The sequence below is a fragment of the Plasmodium malariae genome, assembly GCF_900090045.1.
Source record: "Plasmodium malariae genome assembly, chromosome: 14".
Lineage (NCBI taxonomy): Eukaryota > Apicomplexa > Aconoidasida > Haemosporida > Plasmodiidae > Plasmodium > Plasmodium malariae.
The window spans coordinates 2,289,784-2,310,712 of NC_041788.1; the positions used below are offsets into that span (position 1 = coordinate 2,289,784).

At 31.3% G+C, this 20,929-nt stretch overlaps 4 protein-coding genes across 4 annotated transcripts; 1 reads left to right on the top strand and 3 right to left on the bottom strand.

The window, feature by feature from the left end:
- Nucleotides 1–545: 545 nt before the first annotated feature.
- On the bottom strand, nt 546–5,150 carry PmUG01_14060000 (conserved Plasmodium protein, unknown function; the record flags this gene model as incomplete). The annotated part of the gene is made up of 1 exon (XM_029008178.1): nt 546–5,150. The coding sequence occupies one exon, from the start codon at nt 5,148–5,150 to the stop codon at nt 546–548; it is 4,605 nt and encodes a 1,534-aa protein (XP_028864493.1).
- A 3,017-nt stretch (nt 5,151–8,167) lies between these two features.
- On the top strand, nt 8,168–12,183 carry UBA1 (ubiquitin-activating enzyme E1, putative; the record flags this gene model as incomplete). The annotated part of the gene is made up of 3 exons (XM_029008179.1): nt 8,168–8,191; nt 8,538–11,724; nt 11,912–12,183. 3 exons carry the CDS (start codon nt 8,168–8,170, stop codon nt 12,181–12,183), a joined length of 3,483 nt encoding a protein of 1,160 aa, XP_028864494.1.
- Nucleotides 12,184–13,120: 937 nt separating this feature from the next.
- Nucleotides 13,121–15,322, bottom strand: PmUG01_14060200 (conserved Plasmodium protein, unknown function; the record flags this gene model as incomplete). The annotated part of the gene is made up of 1 exon (XM_029008180.1): nt 13,121–15,322. The coding sequence occupies one exon, from the start codon at nt 15,320–15,322 to the stop codon at nt 13,121–13,123; it is 2,202 nt and encodes a 733-aa protein (XP_028864495.1).
- A 2,003-nt stretch (nt 15,323–17,325) lies between these two features.
- Nucleotides 17,326–20,929, bottom strand: PmUG01_14060300 (conserved Plasmodium protein, unknown function; the record flags this gene model as incomplete). Its single annotated transcript, XM_029008181.1, has 3 exons — nt 17,326–17,613; nt 17,956–18,516; nt 18,599–20,929. 3 exons carry the CDS (start codon nt 20,927–20,929, stop codon nt 17,326–17,328), a joined length of 3,180 nt encoding a protein of 1,059 aa, XP_028864496.1.

Sequence of the window (20,929 nt, forward strand, 5' to 3'; positions counted from 1 at the left end):
GTCTGCACCTTTTAAAAAAAAAAAAAAAGGGAATACATATACATAAAGGTCCCCACACATACACCATGCAAATATGTATATGTATGTTTTTATGTATACGTGCAGGTACATGTGTGCACATTCCTGCTCATGCTTGTAGACATGATTATCTATTAAAAAAGTTAAGAGGAACAATTTAAGAAAGAAAATATAGAAGACTTAAAAAGATGTTGATTAAAATTTTTTATAATTGTTCATTTTTGCCTAAATTATAACCTGTACAGGCAAGATATAATATATGCTCATATTTATTATTTTTTTTTTTTTTGTTTTTAATTGTTTGCTATAAGAGAAATGGGAGAAGAAAGGTAGTTCTTTTATTGACAAATTTATTTTTACATGCGTATTTGTTTACATATGTTTGCATATCTGGATGACACAGAAAAAAAAAAAAAAAAAAAAAAAAAAAAAGGGGGCATACACACACATACATGTGTGTAGTATTTTATTAGGAATATATATATATATATATATCACAATTCCCCCTGCTTTTACAAAACAATCCACTAAGCATAATACTTAATTATCCTATTACCCTTTAGGATAATTTTAAAAATATTTACAAAATCATTACATTCGTCATTCGTATCGGAAATTAATTTACTGTTTATAGTACCTTCTTTGTAAAACTTTTTCCTTATGTTTTTTAATAAACAATTATACCTGCTATTCCATTTCTCTTCTTCATTTAATTTTTCTGCATTTGTTTTCTCATTGATGGCATACTCTTTTGTTTGCTCTTCGGTACCCATCCTAAAGAGCTCTGTCATCTCGTCCGTTTTTGCATTTTTGTAAAAGGCATTATTCGTCTCGTCTTTTCTTTTACTCCCACTGTGCACGTCCACTTGGGCTTTTGCTTCCACTGTTTCTGCGTGTACAATTTCTAGGTCTTCCATTTGATACAACCCGATGTGGTTGTGTAAGTCGAAGAAGTTCGAAACTGCTTGGTTACTTGTTAATATAGAGAGCTGAGATATTTGTAATCTTTTCTGTAAAATATTGTTCGAAGTATTTAATGGTAGCATTAAAGAGAGTATCATTAATGACTTAATTAAAAATGGGTAATTCTTTGGATAAATTAAATGAAGTCTTTGTTTTGAAAATACAGGAGATTCAAAAAGAAAAATAAAATTGTCTAACTGATGAAAGAAATCAGCATCTAAATCTAGTAATGTTAAATAGGAACATAAAAAATAAGCTAACTCATATTTTTGTAACCATAACAAAAAAGATATAGCAGATAAGGGATTGTTAAACCATGCTATTAATATTATAGAAAAGAGTGTATAATATTTTTTCAAAAATAAAGTATTTCTTAAGTACTTAGTTTCGTTGGATGTTAGTAATACCCAGTTGAGTACTTGAATGAATTTATTTACAAATAAGAAATTATTTTCATTAATTAGTAAGTAAGATAAATATGCATAAAACTTTTGATTATTTAAACAACGAGATATATGTTGTACTATTATTTTTCCTTTATGTACTAACAAATGCTCATCATTTTTAAATAAAAGAATTAAATTAGCACTTATATTTTCATAAAAATTAAATTTGTTATCAACCGTTGAACACATTGCTGATAGTACTGTCAGGGTTAGAAGAACAACCTGGTTATCATCATTTTTCAAGCACTTAAATACACATATTATTATTTCATTATAGTAAATTTTAATTTCCTCGCTTTTATATATTAATATTTCTATCAGCCACTGTAAGCACATAATTATGGGATATATGTTTCTCCTTTCCAGGCTATCTGAAAACATGTTATCATCATCGTGTCCATGGTCGTAGTCATCGTCGTTATGATCATCATTACCATAGTCATCATCATCATATTCAGCACCACCATCACCAATCCTGTCTTGGTCTTCCCTCTTGATTAGTTTGTTTATATAATAAGCTTCACATTTCCTGTTATCATTCAAAGAAATTTTTTTTTCCTTAAGTTCATTCATAAGTTTTTCGTAATTGTACATAAATCTTGAATTGTGCTTCTCTCGCTCTTTGTCATATGCACCCCCAGCTACGGATAATTCTACTGCCGGTTCTGCAACTCCTGATGCTTCCGATACTACTTCATTTTTCACCCCATTACGTGCAATTGAACTTCTTTCGTCAAATATGTTGTACGATTCGTAGCTCAACGATTCGCTTGAGTTGTCTTTGTTATTATGCTTCTCATGGTTACTATGCTCCTCCTTCTTGTTATGCTTCTCTTTTTTCTTGTTCACTCGCTCCATATCCTTCACAACGTTGTTGATGTGATAAAATTGTTCATTCTTCTGGTCATCCTTTTCAACCACTTCGTTGTTCTTACCCACCTCAATCTTCTCATCCCCACAGGTGTAACTGCTACCAGCCATATTGTTTGTATGCTCTATCCCCGTAACATTAATGTGTTTGTTTTTAGTACTTCCACTATTCCACTTTTCGTTGCAACTATTCGTGTGGGCGTTCCTATCATGCTCCATACGATTACTCTTGTTTCGAAATTTTTTTTTTCCATTCACGTCATCCTGGTCGTTTCCGCCATTTTCGCCATTTTCGCCATTTCCCCCATTTGCACTATGCTTACCATCCACAAAAATTTTTTTACCTTTCCCATAATTTGCAAGCGATTCGGCTATGCAATTTTCAACTGGATCCTCATCATCGCTGGTAGCATGCAAAGTGCTTTTCCCCTTAACATGATTTTTCATGTATTTTTCATCAGATCTGTGCTGTGAACATACACTTTCCTTGGTTATATTTTTCTGTTTCTCGTGCCTCCCTATGTTATGGATACCATTATTTTGCATTAAATTACTTTTATTTAACTCCCAATTTTCATTCAAAATTTTTTTTAAATTATTCTTTTGAGAATAAGAATTGTTTTTTTTCCTGCGCCCCCTATGTGTGTTACTATTTCCTTTGTTGTAACTGCCGTTAATGTCATTACTGCTATTGTTGTAATTGCCACTATTTTGACTGCATAAATTATAATTGCCGCTATTATAATTGCCGCTATTATAATTGCCGCTATTATAACTGCCGCTCTTTTTATTGCCGCTAATCTTGATACCGCTATGACTGGCTAATTTTTTCTGGCTGGTGTTCAACACCAGTTCCTGTTTCTCTATTTTCGTATCAATAATGTTACACACTAACACCGTTATTAAGGGAATGGCATCCAGGATGGCAAATTTAAGATAATTTATTAACAGTTCATTACATTTTCTCGCTGTGTAGTGAATATCAAAACTTACGTCTGACGTGCAAGAAATAATTTTTTTCAAAAGTTCTGTAATAAAATAATTATTCTTCCTGGTGGACTTAAATATATTATAAAAATGAATATTTAAAATATTGATAAAATGATATACACATAATAAACATTTATGTTTAATAATAGCATTTTTATGACCTGAAAAATCCAAAAAAATATGTGCAATATGTCTAAAAAATAACCTGCATTGTTCATAATTTAATGTTACAATTTTGTCAATATATAAATCCAAACATTGGTTAGCTTGCTTTTGTATATCTTTATTTTCATCAGATAACATTAAAAAAAGATCTTTAACAAAGAAATGGAAATATTCAAATATATTAATTGTTGGAATGTTTTGTAAAAAAAATAACCATGAAATAATTAGTTGACGAACATTTGCATTTTCGATGCATATTTTATCTTTTAATATATATATTATTTTATATATATTAAAAATATTATTATATGAACAAGTCATATCCTTTAACAAATTATCTAAAAATGCACCTCCATTTTTAACATTTGGACAAGAATCAGAAAATATTCTGTACAAGCAATCAAAAATATCTTCAATGTTGTAAAATATTACACCTTTTGATATTTTACATAAATTATATAAACTTTCACACACATAATATCGCACTTTTGAGTCTTGATCATTAATACACGAAATAATAATTTTTAAAATTTCGGAAAAATAATATTTTATTTTATCATTTAAACTTATCGATATAAATGCTAATGAAATCAACCCACCACACCGTTCAGACGTGCTTACACTCTTAATGAACTTTTCGTCTAAAAAATTTATTATTTCTATAATTTTCTTATTTTGGTATTTCTTGTTAAATATATCCGTATGTATTGCGTTTTCATGCAAAATGTTGTTTAACGTTTTTCTTCTGACCCCGTAACTGCCCTGATTGTTATGTTCTTCATTGCTGCTATTATTGTTGAGTTCTCCATTGTTACCTATGACATTGCTTCCCATATCCTTAATTCCTATATTATTGATACCGCTACTGTTACTACCACTCAGGCTGAGGCTCTTTTTTTTTTCATTTATTATATCTACATTTGGTATCCTTCTTACATATTTACTGTCACTCGCTTTAGTAAATTCCGCGTCAATATCACAATTTTCTTTACACTTATCTAATAATAGTTTTTTAATCAATTCGGATCCTAAAATAATATGATTTTCTTCATTCATTTCTTTACGTGCAATTACGTTTTCAATTTCTGTAATTTTTTTTTTATTGTCTTCATCAGACTCATCTGAAACGTTCAACTGTTCCGATTTTTCATACACAATCATATCGTTCTTTTGAGTAATATCGTTATCCCTTCCTTGTCTTACTGATACTCCAGTTGTAGCACCTGCTGCTGTACCTTCTTCTTGTGGACTTTTTCTGTTCGTTTTATTATTCCCCTGGAGCCCTTTTCCCTCTTCTTCTTCCTCAGCTCCATCATTTTTTCCAACTTCACTGTTAACAGAAATCGTATCTCTTCCTTTAAAATTTTCGTTATAGTTTTGAAAGTAATATTCATTCTTAATGTCAACATCATGCTTTGAATTTATTTTCGAAATTATGTTAATGTCTTTTTCCGAGAAATTTTTGGATTCATGTAAGGCACCATCTTCGTTATTCGGATGCTGTAATAAATTATCTACATATTCTTGTTCATCATTTTCTTCATTTATTAATAATATTTTTATCAATTCAGCTAATTCTTGTGCCCCTTTTTTTCTTTTTTCGTACGTTTTATCTCCTAACAATCTCTGTATATTAATGTTTATAATATTTTCCTTGTCTTCATTTTTTTCTAATCCTTTAATTAGATTCAAAAACATGGTTTTGCTCTGTTCATAGCTTGTGGGACTTGTTCCCGTTGAACGATACGAAAAAATAATATTTATTTATTTTTTTTTTTTTAAACAAATTCTAACAAAAAGGAAAGCAAAATTATCATAAAAAAAGGGAAGTAAACGAGTAGAAAAATTATAAAATGTACAAAGAAACAGTATCACTGATATATCTTAAGCCGCAAAAAAAATAGGGCGTATTTTTAACCCCTTATTCGAAAGCTTCACAATAAAGTTCATACATATAAATAAATGTATGCGCATATATATATGTATGTGTATATCTATACATGTATGTGTATATCTATACATGTATGCGTATATATATACATGTATGCATGTATCTATAAAATGGGTCGTACAAATAGTATTACATTAGCAGGGTAAACTAAATGGCTGACGTAAAAGCCATTCGACAAAAATGATTACACCAGTTCAAAGGTTGTTAAGCGGAAAAAATGAAGGCAAAAAAGCAGGAAAAATATTAGGAGTAAATGTAATGAGAAGATGTCACACCTATATGCAGTCTATTCCGTTATGTTTATAAATATCAAGCTAACAAACTTTTTATACATTAATTATATGTAGCTTACATAATATATATATATATATATATATATATAAAACAAAATAGTCCATGCCATCTCACTCTAATAATGTTCAGTGTTAACCATATGGTGAAAGAGAACACACTAAAATGAGATACAATTAATATAGTTAAAATAAATCTGTTCGCTTAATTCTTTTCTTATTGCACAAGAGGGGGAGTAGTGCATATAAACACTCATATAAATATATATATATGTTTATACGTGTACATTAGTATGTATGTATGTATGTATGTATGTATGTATGTATGTATGTATGTATGTATGTATGTATGTATGTATGTATGTATGTATGTATGTATGTATGTATGTATGTATGTATGTATGTATGTATGTATGTATGTATGTATGTATGTATGTATGTATGTATGTATGTATGTATGTATGTATGTATGTATGTATGTATGTATGTATGTATGTATGTATGTATGTATGTATGTATGTATGTATGTATGTATGTATGTATGTATGTATGTATGTATGTATGTATGTATGTATGTATGTATGTATGTATGTATATATATATATATATTTATATATATATCCCCATCTTGCTGTTTTTGCAATTTTTAAGAAGTATCCTTTTCAGTTACAAAAAGGAGTTCAACATAAAAACTTGCTTTAAGTGGTTAATACGAAAAAAAAAAAAAAAAATTAAACAAAATTAGAAAAAAAAGTGAGAAAGAAAAACAAACAAAACATAAAATATAGTAAAAAAGTAAAAACAAATTATAACGACCATATGTTATGCTTCTCATCTAGATTAATAAAAGCAATAATTGAAAGTAGCGACGAAGCCAGAAGAGCCCAATATGCGAATAAGTATAACTTGATATATAAAATAAATACATGCATACATAATTGCAAATATGCATACGTACGTACAAATGTACAATATATGCCGTATGTATAATCTGATATACTAATGTAGCATTCGTTAGCCAACGTATAATCATAACGTACAAATATTTTTAGCACTCGAACTGTTAAAGGGCTAGGAGAGCATCTAGTACATGTGAAAAAAAAAAAAAAAAAAAAAATATATAACATAGCAAAACAAAATATAACAAAACAGAATTAAGTATAACACAGAAACCTTTTAAATCACTCTTAGTAAGTTAAAATGTTTATATAATTGAGAATACAATAGTGCGTGAAAAATTTGTTTTGCAAATTTGTAGTTCGAAAAGTGAAGAGTGCTGTACAAGAAGAGAACGTTGACATGTATATGAGTAACTCACGTTTGAAATTTTTTTTGGCCCATATGCATGCTTATACATGTGCATGTATTACCTATATACATACACTGAAGCGTACAAGCTCCTAAACTCGTAATTACACTTTTAAAGTCCTTCGGGACACATGCTAACGATTTCAAGCTTTTACTTAATTTTACTTTATTGTATTTTCTTTTCTCTTATTTATTTATTTTTTTTTTTTTTATTTTTTTTTTATTTTTTTTTTATTTATTTTTTTTATTTATTTTTTTTATTTTTTTTTTTATTTATTTTTTTTTATTTTTTTTATTTTTTTTTTTTATTTTTTTTTTTTTTTTTTTTTATTTATTTTTTATTTTGTTTATTTTGTTTATTTTTTTATTTATTTATTTATTTTTCTTTCTTCTTTTTTAATACTCTTGTGAAATATTATAATTAATGAAAAGCAAAAAAGGACCCTTTTTAGTGTTAGCATAAAAAAGCTTTTACTATTGTGCTAATTAGCAAAACAAAACAGAAGCAAAATTGAAAAGCCTTTTTTTTTATTTTTGTATTCCTTTTTTAATTTTTTAATCCATTTACTACATTTCATAGGGGCTGCAGAACATACAAAAACAAAAATTAATAGTTTCATGTTATCATTGTAAAATTGAGCCAACCATAGCACCTGTGCTAGATTATAAGTAGAGCATGTATGCATATATATGTATGTGCATATATATGTATGTGCATATATATGTATGTGCATATATATGTATGTGCATATATATGTATGTGCGTATGTATGTATGTGCGTATGTATGTATGTGCGTACGTATGTATGTGTTGTGTTTCATGTGACGTAATAAGTAAGGCTAATTTTTTAAGTGGAAACCCCCCCCCCCCGCAAAATTTTGCTGAATTTTAGTTTTTCTTTTTTTTTAAAAATTAAACACGTATTGGGGAAGCTAGTATTCAATATACAATTCTTCTACTTGGTCCATTTCTTTTACCTATTTCTCTTCGTCCGCTTCTTCCGCTTCTTCCGCTTCTTGTGCTTCTTCCATTTTTGTTTACTGCACTACTTCGCCTTTTTATTGCCACATCAATTTTAGCTGTAGCATACATATATATATATATGTATATATTTGTATATATATAAATATATGTTTACACATATACCAACCCACGATAACATATTATGCAAAACAGAAATCCTCCTTTGGTAAGACAAAAGATCCTACTCATATGTGTACATGTGTATAAATGCGTGTACATGTGTGTACATGTGTATAAATGTGTGTATATGGGTGTTCGTGTGTAGAAGGGATTGAGAAACATATTTCTGGATTTTGTGAAATTGAAACGAATCTGAACGGCACTGAGTGCACCCTGTGTAGAGTGCTTTGAGATGCATGAATACAACACATTTTCAGTCTGAACAGTGCTTGTCGATTATGCTAACGTGCGCATTTCCCCCCATTTTACTCCCATTAGCAGTTCTTGACAACGTATTTATGTAGCTCTTTTTTTTTTTTTTTTTCCTGTATTTATTCTTCCCCCCTTTGCAGAAGAAGCAACGAACTTTCGAAGCTGTTAACCTAAACGAGATGGACAGTAAAAGAGAAAATTGTGAAAACCAAAATATGGTGGATGATATGGAAAATAATAAGATAGATGCAGATTTATACTCAAGGCAATTAGGAACCTACGGATTTGAATTAATGAACAAGTTAATAAAACTAAATATTTTAATAATAAACGTGAAGAGTGTAGGTTTAGAATGTGCAAAAAACTTGATATTATCTGGACCTAAGAGTGTATGTATTTATGATAATGATATATGTCATATAAGTGATGTGGGTGTGAATTTTTATATTGATGAAAAAGATGTAGAGAAAAAAATCTGTCGAAGTGATGCAGTGTTGAAACATTTACAAGAACTAAATAATTATGTACATACATATAATTACAAAGGACCGATAGAAAAAGATATAATAAAAAATTTCGATATTGTTGTTTGTTGTGATATAAATAATGAAAATATTCTAAAGTATAACAATATGATTAGAAGTATAGAAAATAAAAAGAAAATAGCTTTTTTATGTTGTAATATTTATGGCTTATGTGGATATATTTTTGTTGATTTTAATAAAAATTTCATATGTTATGACAGAAATGGGGAAAATGAAAAAAGCTGTAATATAAGCAAAATAAGTAATGAAATTGAAGCTAAAATTTCTTTTGATTTTGAAAAAAGTAATCCTTTTGAAAATGGCGATTATGTAAAATTTACAAACGTAGAAGGAATGACTGAAATAAATAATAAAATTTATAAAGTGAAAAACGTTAAAAAGTATACCTTTACCATTGGTGATACAACAAAATTTAGCACATACATTAAAGGCGGGGTGTGCACACAGGTTAAAAGTCAGGTGAAGTTAAATTTTCAGCCGTATGAGTATATAAGTAAAAACCCGATATTTTTGGACACCTGTAAAAAGGGGAATACCAACTGTTTAAAAGAAATGAACGATGAGCAGCACGTGATGAATAGTGGTTCTAGCACGAATGGTACTAATCATGAGGGGTATGATGCGTCCGCGATATATGAGGAGATGGGGTTACCGACTAGCTTCATTATATCCGATTATGCAAAACACGATATGAGTAACCATCTGCATTATGCCATTCAAGCGTTGAAGTGGTATGAATCTAATAATAACAATATGCTTCCAGAAAATTACGAGGAAGAAGCTTTTGAAAAAATCTACAAACAAGCAGTCAAACTAAATGAACAAGATAAAGAAGCGAAAAAAATATTTTGTGTTGATAAAATAAGAAAAGATATTGTTTTTAAAGTAGCCAGGTACTCGAAATCTCATCTGGCTCCTATTGCTTCCTTTTTTGGGGGACTGCTAGCACAAGAAGTAATAAAATTTACTGGTAAATATATGCCAATATATCAGATTCTGTATTTGGATTTTTTCGAATGCATTTCCCATCCAATGGAAGGGGAAACGATGGAAGCAGAAACTTTGGGTGTAGGCACCGCATCTGCAGGGGAAGAACCGAAACCGGACGTAAACGAAATAAGAAGAGAAAACTGCAAGAACGATAACGTAATAAGCGTGTTTGGGAAATCATTCCAAAATAAACTAAACGAACTGCATGTGTTTTTAGTAGGCTCAGGGGCGCTAGGATGTGAGTATGCAAAGTTGTTTTCACTACTTGACATGTGTTCTCGTACAAAAGATGGAAAGCTAACAATTACGGATAACGACAACATTGAAGTGTCCAATTTGAATAGACAATTTTTATTTAGAAGAGAAAATGTGGGTAAATCTAAATCGTTAGTTGCATCAGAAATTATAAAGAATAAGAATAAAAACATGAATGTACATCCACTTGAAACCAAAGTAGCACCAGAAAATGAACATATATTTAATGAGAAATTTTGGACTAAACAAAATATAATAGTGAATGCACTAGATAACATTCAAGCAAGACAGTATGTGGATAACAAATGTGTATGGTATTCTAAACCTTTGTTTGAATCTGGTACACTGGGTACAAAAGGAAATGTTCAGGTTATAATTCCCTTCCTTACTCAATCATATAATGATAGTTATGATCCACCAGAGGATTCGATTCCCTTATGTACATTGAAACATTTCCCATATGACATTGTTCATACAATTGAATATGCAAGAGATATATTCCAGGGGTTATTCTACAATGTACCTCTAAGTATACAACAATTTTTGAATGATAAAAAGAAATATATTAAAAAGATACAAGAGGAGGGGAATAATGCTTCACTACTAGAAACATTACAAAGTATGATCAGTACAATGAAGGATATTTCACGACAGTGTAATTTTGACTTGTGCATTAAAAAGACTGTCGACCTTTTTCATATAAATTTTATTAATCAGATAAGTCAACTATTACATTCTTTTCCACTTGACTATAAATTATCAAGTGGGGAATACTTCTGGGTTGGACAGAAGAAACCCCCACAATGTATACCTTTCGATGTAAATAACGATTTGGTTAAAGAGTTTTTGCTTAGCACATCAAACTTGTATGCACAAGTGTATAATATATCTCCTTGTTATGATATAAATTATATCAGTCACGTGGCAAGCAAAATTCAAGTAGAACCATTTCAACCAAAAAGAGTAAAGGTAAACATTGATGAAAAAAATATGAACAATATATCCTTTACAGTTTTACAAGATGAAAAACTTATTGAAGATTTTTGTAATGAGCTCATGAATATAAATACTACTAATATTAAAGCTACACCTATCGAATTTGATAAAGATGAAGAAACAAGTTTACATGTAAATTTTATATATGCATTTGCTAATTTAAGAGCAATAAATTACAAAATTGATACTTGTGATAAATTAAAGGCAAAAATTGTAGCAGGAAAAATTATTCCTGCATTAGCAACAACTACATCAATTATAACAGGTTTAGTTGTAATAGAATTATTAAAATATGTAAATTATTATGATGCTATTCAGACATATCTTACCCTATCAGATGAACAGAAGAAGAAACAAAAAATTGATATTATATCCTTATTCAAAAATGCCTTTATAAATTCTGCATTGCCTCTTTTCCTATTCTCGGAGCCTATGCCTCCCCTCAAAATGACAGATAAAGACTATGACGAGCTTATGAAGGGTCCTATCAGGGCAATACCGAATGGATTTACTTCCTGGGATAAAATACACATTTCGATGAGTAAGAAAATTGAGGGCCGAGAAAGATGAGGATACATTCAACCAAATAAATTACAACATCACACAGGAGTCTAGGAATTCCGAGCGAGCGTGTGCTTTCGTGTTCCGTTTGCAAGTGTTTGTGCACACATGAACACCTACATGCACACACCTCATCACACCATTACGCTTTTTTTTGCCCCTTGCAGAGAACGGAACCATCAAAAACCTTATAGATTACATAAACGAAAAGTACTCTATAGAAGTGAACCTAATCTCCGTCGGAAATGCTTGCCTCTATAACTGCTATCTACCTGCGCACAACAAGGAAAGGCTAAACAAACCCATTCACGAAATTTACATGCAAATAACAAAACAGGAACTGTTGGATGACAAAGATTACATTATTGTCGAGGCAAGCTGCAGTGACCAAGATCTCGTGGATGTGTTGATTCCTTCCATCAAATTTATATACAAGTGAAACGTTGTATACATGCATGGCAATCGCTCGTTCATCCTCATATGTGTATACTTCTTACTTGTGAGTGTTCACTTTTTATGCACATATGTATGTAGGCGAGTCGAGGTAGTGATATATGATACTCCGTGCAACGTTATATCATCTTTACATTTTTAAACAGAAATGGAAAAAAAAAAAATTTCTCCTATAACTTATAAGTGAACACATAATTTTGTGTTGACGCAGCTGAAGTGATATAAATGCGTAGAAGTGTCTTATCATGAAATGTTTGCGAAAAATTATATAGTTCATAAACTGCATTACATTATGTGAGTGCACATCCTTCGAACGAACGAGGTGGTTATCGTTGCGTTTGTAATTTCTACTGCTGTTACGTTTGTACTGTTCGGAGCAAGTGGCTTATCGTCTGCCACATGACTTAACCATAATAACAATATTGTATGTGTTTTTTCTCCATTATGCACCTTGATTGATGCTACAGTTCGGTTCAGTGTAGATTAATTCCTGAATGTTTAAACATGTTCATAAAAATATGTGCGCATGTACACGCACATTTGTACAATTTGCGAGAAATAAATGGCAGAAGGATATACAATACTTATGTGTACGTGTTGAGTGGTGAAAGCTCCTGCATTGCATTTAAAAATGTAAGTAAAATGCAGGGATAAATATATGATCGTACAGATTTTATGTACGTATGTTGATATGTACTTAGATACATATTCATTTTGGAGCACTTTTGATAGTACTTTTCTCGTTGCCACCTAACGGGGAATTATTCAAAAAGGGTTTTGTGTTTACAAGTGGAGGTGGGATAGGAAAATATGGTTACTCTTTTTGGATATGATGTAAAGGAAAAAGAAAAAAAAGGCAAAAGCGAACAGGATCAACCGAAAAAATGAAGGAGGAACAGACGATCGGATCACATCTAACCTTTTTAAAACTTGTCTTTGAAATGTATTAATTTGAAATCCTTGTTACTTTTTAACGAGTTGTATATTCCAAATAACGTTTTGATATTTTTAAATCCTGCCCCTTCTATCATGATGTCGAGTATGTTATCTATGGTGTTATTTATAATTTCATCGCAGTACAGATTTGCATCTTTTTGATATGGTACATGCTTCCATTGCGCATTAGTTTGTTTCAAAACATTGTCTTCTCTAGGTTTTTCTTCCATATCATTCTTCGAAATATCTTTATCATGCTCTTTTATGGTTCTGCTTTCTTTTTCACCTTGGTCTAAGCTACTAATATGCGTATTGCTATAATCCTCATCCATGGTATTATTACTTACATGAGAGTTACCACCCGACTGTATATCTTCCCTTTTTTCTATATCTTTACTATTTTGAGAATTTGTAAAGTGAAAAATGTTTGTATTTCTTGATATCATATCGTCATAATATACATTCTTTGGAGTATCAACATTTTTTTTTAAAAGGTAAAAACTGTGGTATATGCTTTTATTTCTTTCGATATAATTAATGATAAATTTTTTCAAGTTATTAATGTAATTTATTACACACATTTCGCGTTTATGTCCTATAGTTAGTTTTTGCTTCATTGGGCTGTCCGGTACAGCTTGACCGTTTGTTGCTTCCTCTTCGCCCATTTCCAATTCATTTGATGACAATCCATTCGATGTTACCTCATTCTCTACGGTCAGTCTACCCTTTTGGCTACCCTCATAGTGGTCAAAAATGTGAAAGCCCTTCGCTCGAAAAATGCGGAGCAAGTGATCATTTGCAAAATTAATTTTGCTAAAAATTAAACGATATGTGTGCTTCATAATTTTCTGACTGCCTGCTATTTCTTCATTGTGTTGTTTCAGTAAGGAGAAAAATCGTTGCCATAGGATATTATCTTCACAGGAATGTTTTTTGATTAATTTTTCTTTTTCAAATAGTTTAATATATTCCTTTGAAATATTTTTATAAAACCTTTTTCCCCCTCTTGATGTGAATTTTGAATTTTTGATATATTTATATATTAATTCATTTTCATCTTTATAATTAGCTGCTTTAAAAATTTTTATTAACACGTTAGGTACATCATGTGGTTTTAAGGCAAGGTAAAAATATATTAATTTGGTTTTCAGTTTATCAGAAATTCTGTTATATATATTATAATCAATTAAATCATATTTTTTATCATATATTTTTGATATATAATCAATTTTAAGAAAGTCAATGATATATCTTTTCCTTACCTCTACAGGTATACATAACCTTATACTCCTCAAATATTTAATTAAAAAAATACGTAGTACTTTTAACCCTAACACACAATAAATTTTAAATTTATTATGTTTTATAATATCATCCGTTAAATTTAATGTATGTTCAGTATTACCAAAAGGAATATTTTCATGGTCATATGTATATAAATTTGTATATAATTTATTTAAATTTACACATACATCTTTGAACAATAAATGAGGCGAAACTTCCAAAAAGTTTCCTAGTCTCACCATTATGTCTTTACACTCTTCCTCAAAATTGAATTTTATGTGCTTTATCAGTTCAACACTATTCGTGAGTAACTCTTCACCTACAGTGTGTTTGTCATTGTTCTCGTCATTATGCACCACCCCTGAGAGATCCTCATTCTTACTTAGTATATCACGCGTATCCCACTTGTCATGCATATAACACGCATTAGCTGTATAATTACTTTGTTCCCCAACACCTAGACATCTGTTCGGAGTAACATCATCTCTTGTACTCAGTTTTCGCACGTCCGCTTTGATGTAATTATGGGCTCTTTCCCTCTTCATGCCCTTATTATATAAATTTCGCACAAATAAGGCGGGGTTGTCCTTTTTTCCCTTTCCCCTACTTCTACTTCTTCCACTTCTGCTTCTTCTTCCCTTTTCCTTTCTCGCTAATTTTCCCCCTTCCCTTTTGTCGCTACACTTGAAAAGGTAGTGTTTATCTGTCCCCACCTTTTTGCAAAATTTTAAAATTTTTACACCTCTGTTCGTTTTAGCAAAAACGTTTAGTTGTGAAATACGTTCATTAGGTATCACGCATTCGTTCGTTTTGAATAGATACGAGAGTAAAACAAGGAAGACACATATGTATTTTCTGCTATTTTTTCGTTTCCCTTTGTTCCTCTTTTTATTATTTATTGTCATTTTTTTTTTTTTTTTTTTGTCAAAAAATGAAAAGTGGTAGACACGTAAAAATGGCTAGTTGTTGCTGTACTGGACTCCACCACATATGCTACAAATATATGTACGTAGGTATACTTGTACGTAGGTATACATGTACGTAGGTATACATGTACGTAGGTATACATGTACGTAGGTATACATGTACGTAGGTATACATGTACGTAGGTATACATGTACGTAGGTATACATGTACGTAGGTATACATATACGTAGGTATACATGTAAGTAGGTATACATATACATGCAACACCCCCAACATGGGTAATGCTACATATTCCTGCGTGAATTTTGTGCTTTACTCCCCCCTCCACCTGCTGCATATTCATACCTCTTTTTCTTTTGTTCCCAATTATATTATTTATCAACTTTTACGGGAAAAAAAAAATAATACGCATTTTCTTTTTTTATTCTCTTTCACGCCCTACTCATTATTATATGACCTCATAGGTGTATAAAAAACTTTGCTCTACTTTTCATTTTTTTATTTTTTTTCATTTGCATGTACAATACCATAGTGAATTTCTCGGCAGAACAGACATGTTCATGTTTTGTATATCCTTCGACGAGGGGCAAGGAACAAAAAAAACTTAAAGCATAAAACATAAAGCATAAAACTTAAAGCATAAAACGTAAAGCATAAAACGTAAAGCATAAAACGTAAAGCATAAAACGTAAAGCATAAAACGTAAAGCATAAAACGTAAAGCATAAAACATAAAGCGTAAAACGTAAAACTTAAAACAAAAGAAAAAAAAAATTAAAAAATTAAAAAATTAAATAACGTAAAAATAAAAGAGTTTCCTCTTTTTGCACAGTAAATTGGTATCCCCTCTCACGGGCATATAAATTTACGGCAAATATCTAAACTTTTTTTTTTTTTTGCCGTTTCATTTTTTGAGAGTAATTTGTTACCTCCCCCATTTTGGGTACGGTATTATGCACATGTAAATGTAGTATATAAGTATATACTACGCACATGGACTTATGCTTAACACATGTGTTTAACCACTTAATGGAGTAAAATTAAACGTGCGAGTGATGCATTAATATCGTAAGTGGTAACAAATGAAAAGTAGGCATAAAGATTCTTACCCCTTTAGGAGAAATTTTAAATTTACGTTTTATGTGTATTTCCCTCATCGTTAACACAAAAAGGAGAAAAAAGGGGAAAAAGTACACACAAAGGCGAAGAGGTTAATGCAAATGAGAAAAAAAAAGAAAAAAAAACTAGCGGTCGAACAACCCAACAAACGAACATACATATATACATACATATATACATACATGCATACATACATGCATACAACAAGAATACATACATGCATACAACGTGAACACAACAAGAATACAACATAAATACTACATAAGTACTACATAAATACTACATAAATACTACATAAATACTACATAAATACTACATAAATACCCACATTCAGACTGAGCGGCATTTTTACGTACCCTTTTATTTACTCACGTGCATCAGCCAACACTTTTTTATGAACGTGTGTGAAATTGAGATAGATAAAATTTATTGCATGGGAAGTAGTTTTATATTACGCACTATGCAACCTTATAATTTTCGTTTTATATTTTGTTTACTTAATGAAAAAGCGCTGGTTCACGTAAAATTTTCGAAAATAAAAGGAACGCCCTGGTTTACTATGCCATTCAATGGTGTTCTTTCTCACGTTTGTCCCAATATCACTCCCACACAGCAACTCGAATACTGCATCTCCAATAATGCCACTACTGTACTGCTAATCCCATTTTACCACTCCCATTTTACCACTCCCATTTTACCACTCCCATTTTGCCACTCCCATTTTGCCACTCCCATTTTGCCACTCCCATTTTGCTACTCCCATTTTGCTACTCCCATTTTGCTACTCCCATTTTCCCACTCCCATTTTGCTACTCCCATTTTCCCACTCCCATTTTGCTATTCCCATCTTTCCCCCTGCACTGCTACGAATCAAACTGCAGCTTTTCACTGAACTTCTCCAGTTCCCTCAACTTATCATCTTGAGCAGCCAAAGAATACAAACATTTTTTCCGACCGGTCCAACTAAGTAAGGTTAGATATCTCCCTTTCGAATCTTTTATAGTTATTACTTTGCTCCATTCTAGCCTTGACTTATTTAAGAAAACTTTGTTTCTGACCAAGACGTAGACTCCCTTCCAGTCATTTTTGGAGCATAACATGTGCTCAAATTGTTCATACAGGATGAAGGTTTTTTTGCTAACACCCAGTTCCTGCGAGGGGGTGAGGAAAAAAAATAAAAAAACAAAAGTAAAAATATAAAAGTAAAAATATAAAAGTAAAAAAAAATTTACATTACAAAATAAAATGAATTACGAACACAAAATATAGCGTAAAAAAAGATCTCTTTCCTTTTGCATATTTAAATATCATGTTAAAATAATGGAGGCACACCGAAAAAAAAATGGGATGCGAACAATGGCATCGAGTAAAATGCCAAAAATTCATTGACACAAAGTTATTTGTTGAATTGCACTCTCCTGCTCACTCTTTTCGTTTCTCTCCTTTATTTTTTTTTTTTTTAATTATTTTTTTCATTTTTCTATGTAAACAACCTTTGCAAAGCTGAAGTGAGGAATTTTCGTAATTATGATAGCGTTTTTTACAAATGGCGCAATATTGAAAAAATGAGTTTTATGAAAAGAAATGCCAAAAGGAAAATTCAAATTATACTCTGTGTCTTCTTCAGTACATATGGACAATGTATCAATGGTAGGTGCTATTATGTTTGATACTTCCCCTTCGGTAGTTTCGTCCGCTTCGGTTTCTTCATCCCCTTCGGTTGTTTCGTCTGCTTCGGTTTCTTCATCCCATTCGGTTGCTACATCCTCATCTGTTACTTCACCCCCTTCTGTTGCTTCTCCCCCTTCAGTTACTTCTCCCCCTTCAGTTACTTCTCCCCCTTCAGTTACTTCCCTCTCTTCGATTACTTCCCCCTCTTGGGTTACTACCCCCTCTTGGGTTACAACCCCCTCTTGGGTTACTACCCCCTCTTGGGTTACTACCCCCTCTTGGGTTACTTCCCTCTCTTGGGTTACTACCCTCTCTTGGGTTACTACCCTCTCTTGGGTTACTACCCCTCTTGGGTTACTACCCTCTCTTGGGTTACTACCCCTCTTGGGTTACTACCCCCTCTTGGGTTACTTCCCTCTCTTGGGTTACTACCCCCTCTTGGGTTACTTCCCTCTCTTGGGTTACTACCCCTATTTGGTAGATATCACTTCCTTCTGTTGGACTTTTCCCCCTTTGGACTTCTGTCATTTTTCTTCTCTTTTTCTTCTCTTTTTCTTGGGCATATAAAACATCAATATCTTTCACAAAGTTATCACCTGATGATTCATCAAAAAAATTGCAATCATCATCACTCTCTACTTCATTGGAGACTTCACATTCTTCCTGCATATCGCTTTTTAAAACATTCTTTAGAAAAGAATTTCTCTTTACATTTGTAGGATGCGCAGCAGGTTTTCCCTCCGCTTTGTTTATGTTTTCCTCTGTGCCTACCTCTGCACCTGTTTCTACAGTTCCTTTTCTCCCAGCTGGCCCCTCATTGCCGTCCTTTTCCCGTATCACCCTCTTTAAGATATCCTTATAGTACAGAGAAAACCGGACAATGTTTTTCTTACATTGAGTAACCATGATACTTCTACTGTCTGATCCAATTAATTGCAAATGCTTAATATGTTGACAATTCATTACTTTCAAAGTGTAATCATAAATTTTCAAAAATTCTTCTTGGTCATATATCTTCAAATTCATAAAAGGTAAAATTTCATTGTGATGACACAAAGGCATTTTTAGAAAATAAAAAATTAATTCAAATATTAAATTACCATTACTACAAAATGGATCCCATATTACTTTAATGTTTTTTATATTTTTTAAACATTTCTGAATGATTAGTGCATATACACAACTAGCTGAATCGTAACAGTCATCACTTAAAAAAAAATTATTATTGTAATGGTGCATCCTTTTTATTTCCATATCGTTTAAATACTTAACGATATGACTCTTCCAGCTTCCCCTTTTATCCTCCCCCGCGCAGTCAACCCTCCCGTTGACACTTCCACTGCGACTACTACTACCACGACTATAGCCACTTCCATTACTACTGCCCCTGCCGCTTACTAATTCATCTCTCCCTTTGGGTGAAGAATTCTGGCCGGAGCTATTAACCTCTTTGTGTGATATGCATGCTTTTTCTCTTCTGTCTACTTTGCCATCCTTATCAGCCCTGTCCAATTTTTCCCCTTTTCCTTGACTCTCACTACATGCCGAGTTGTGTTCTAAGCATGCCTTTTCACCCTGAAATGGGAAATTAACTAGGGGGATTCTACCACAGGCATTCTTTCCACCGACTATTTTTTCTGCATACTGTCGTATTCCTTCATTCGTACGAGCCACAAGAAGATCTGCTGATCCCTTCATATTTGTTGTGTCGTGTGGATCAAATTTGCTAGTCCACTTTTTGGGGGGGTACAATTCCTTATTATCACTAAACGAAGTGTTAGTATGTTTTATTCCTAATCTACCATCGAAATAATTGTATTTATAAAATTTATGTTTTCCTTTCATTTTAGCATTTTCTTGATCTACTTGTATTTTTTTTTTTTCTTCACATATTGACCATGTCGGTACATTTTCACTTACAATATTTTTTATTTTTTCATCCATTATATTATAATTATTCTTAAAAAGAGAAAAGAAATTAATATTTTCACATCTGTCCAAATTTTTTATATTACTTAAATCTCTCATATAATTATATTCGTAAAAACGAGGCGATAACTTACCAGTAAATTTTACATCAACATTGCATATGTTCTCTTCAATATGAACACACAATATATTCCAAAAATTATCATTGTTGATTTCATTTTTTTCTCTTTCTCTTTCATATGTTGACATGGTAACATTCTCATCAATGAGCGTATTGCTCATAGACGCTTTGGGAATGTTCTGTTTACCTTCCTGTAATGACAGCGTGCCATAAAATAAATTTTTCTTTTCATTTTCATTATAAGTACTACCAATTATGCTGTATAAACACTTATATATAGTACTTCTAATAAGTGAGATATCAAATAGTTTTGATTTAATAGAAATAATTTTTAATGGAATTCCCATTAAATCGTAAGGATTCATATATTTTGTCCATTCTATATTCATAATAATGCTCTCTAAACATGGTACAGAAGCACATGGCTTATTTTTTGCTACATTTAACCAAATACATTCAATGTATTTACATTTGAGTGTTAATAAATAAATTAACGACGTTGAACATTTTAGTTGTATCCCACCATTTACTTTACTAAGCTTTATTAAATGATTTACTTTTTTTTTCTGTTTATCTGGGCTCTTATACTCTCTCTGTTCCTTTTCATATTTCATTAACTCCTTTGCATATAAATATTTTATATCATTTTTTAGCAAGGCCTCTCCTCCTTTTCTAGTGGATATGAAAAAATTGTATTTGCTAAAGTTTCTTTTATTGACTAGAAAAGCGAGAGGAAAAAGTCTCAT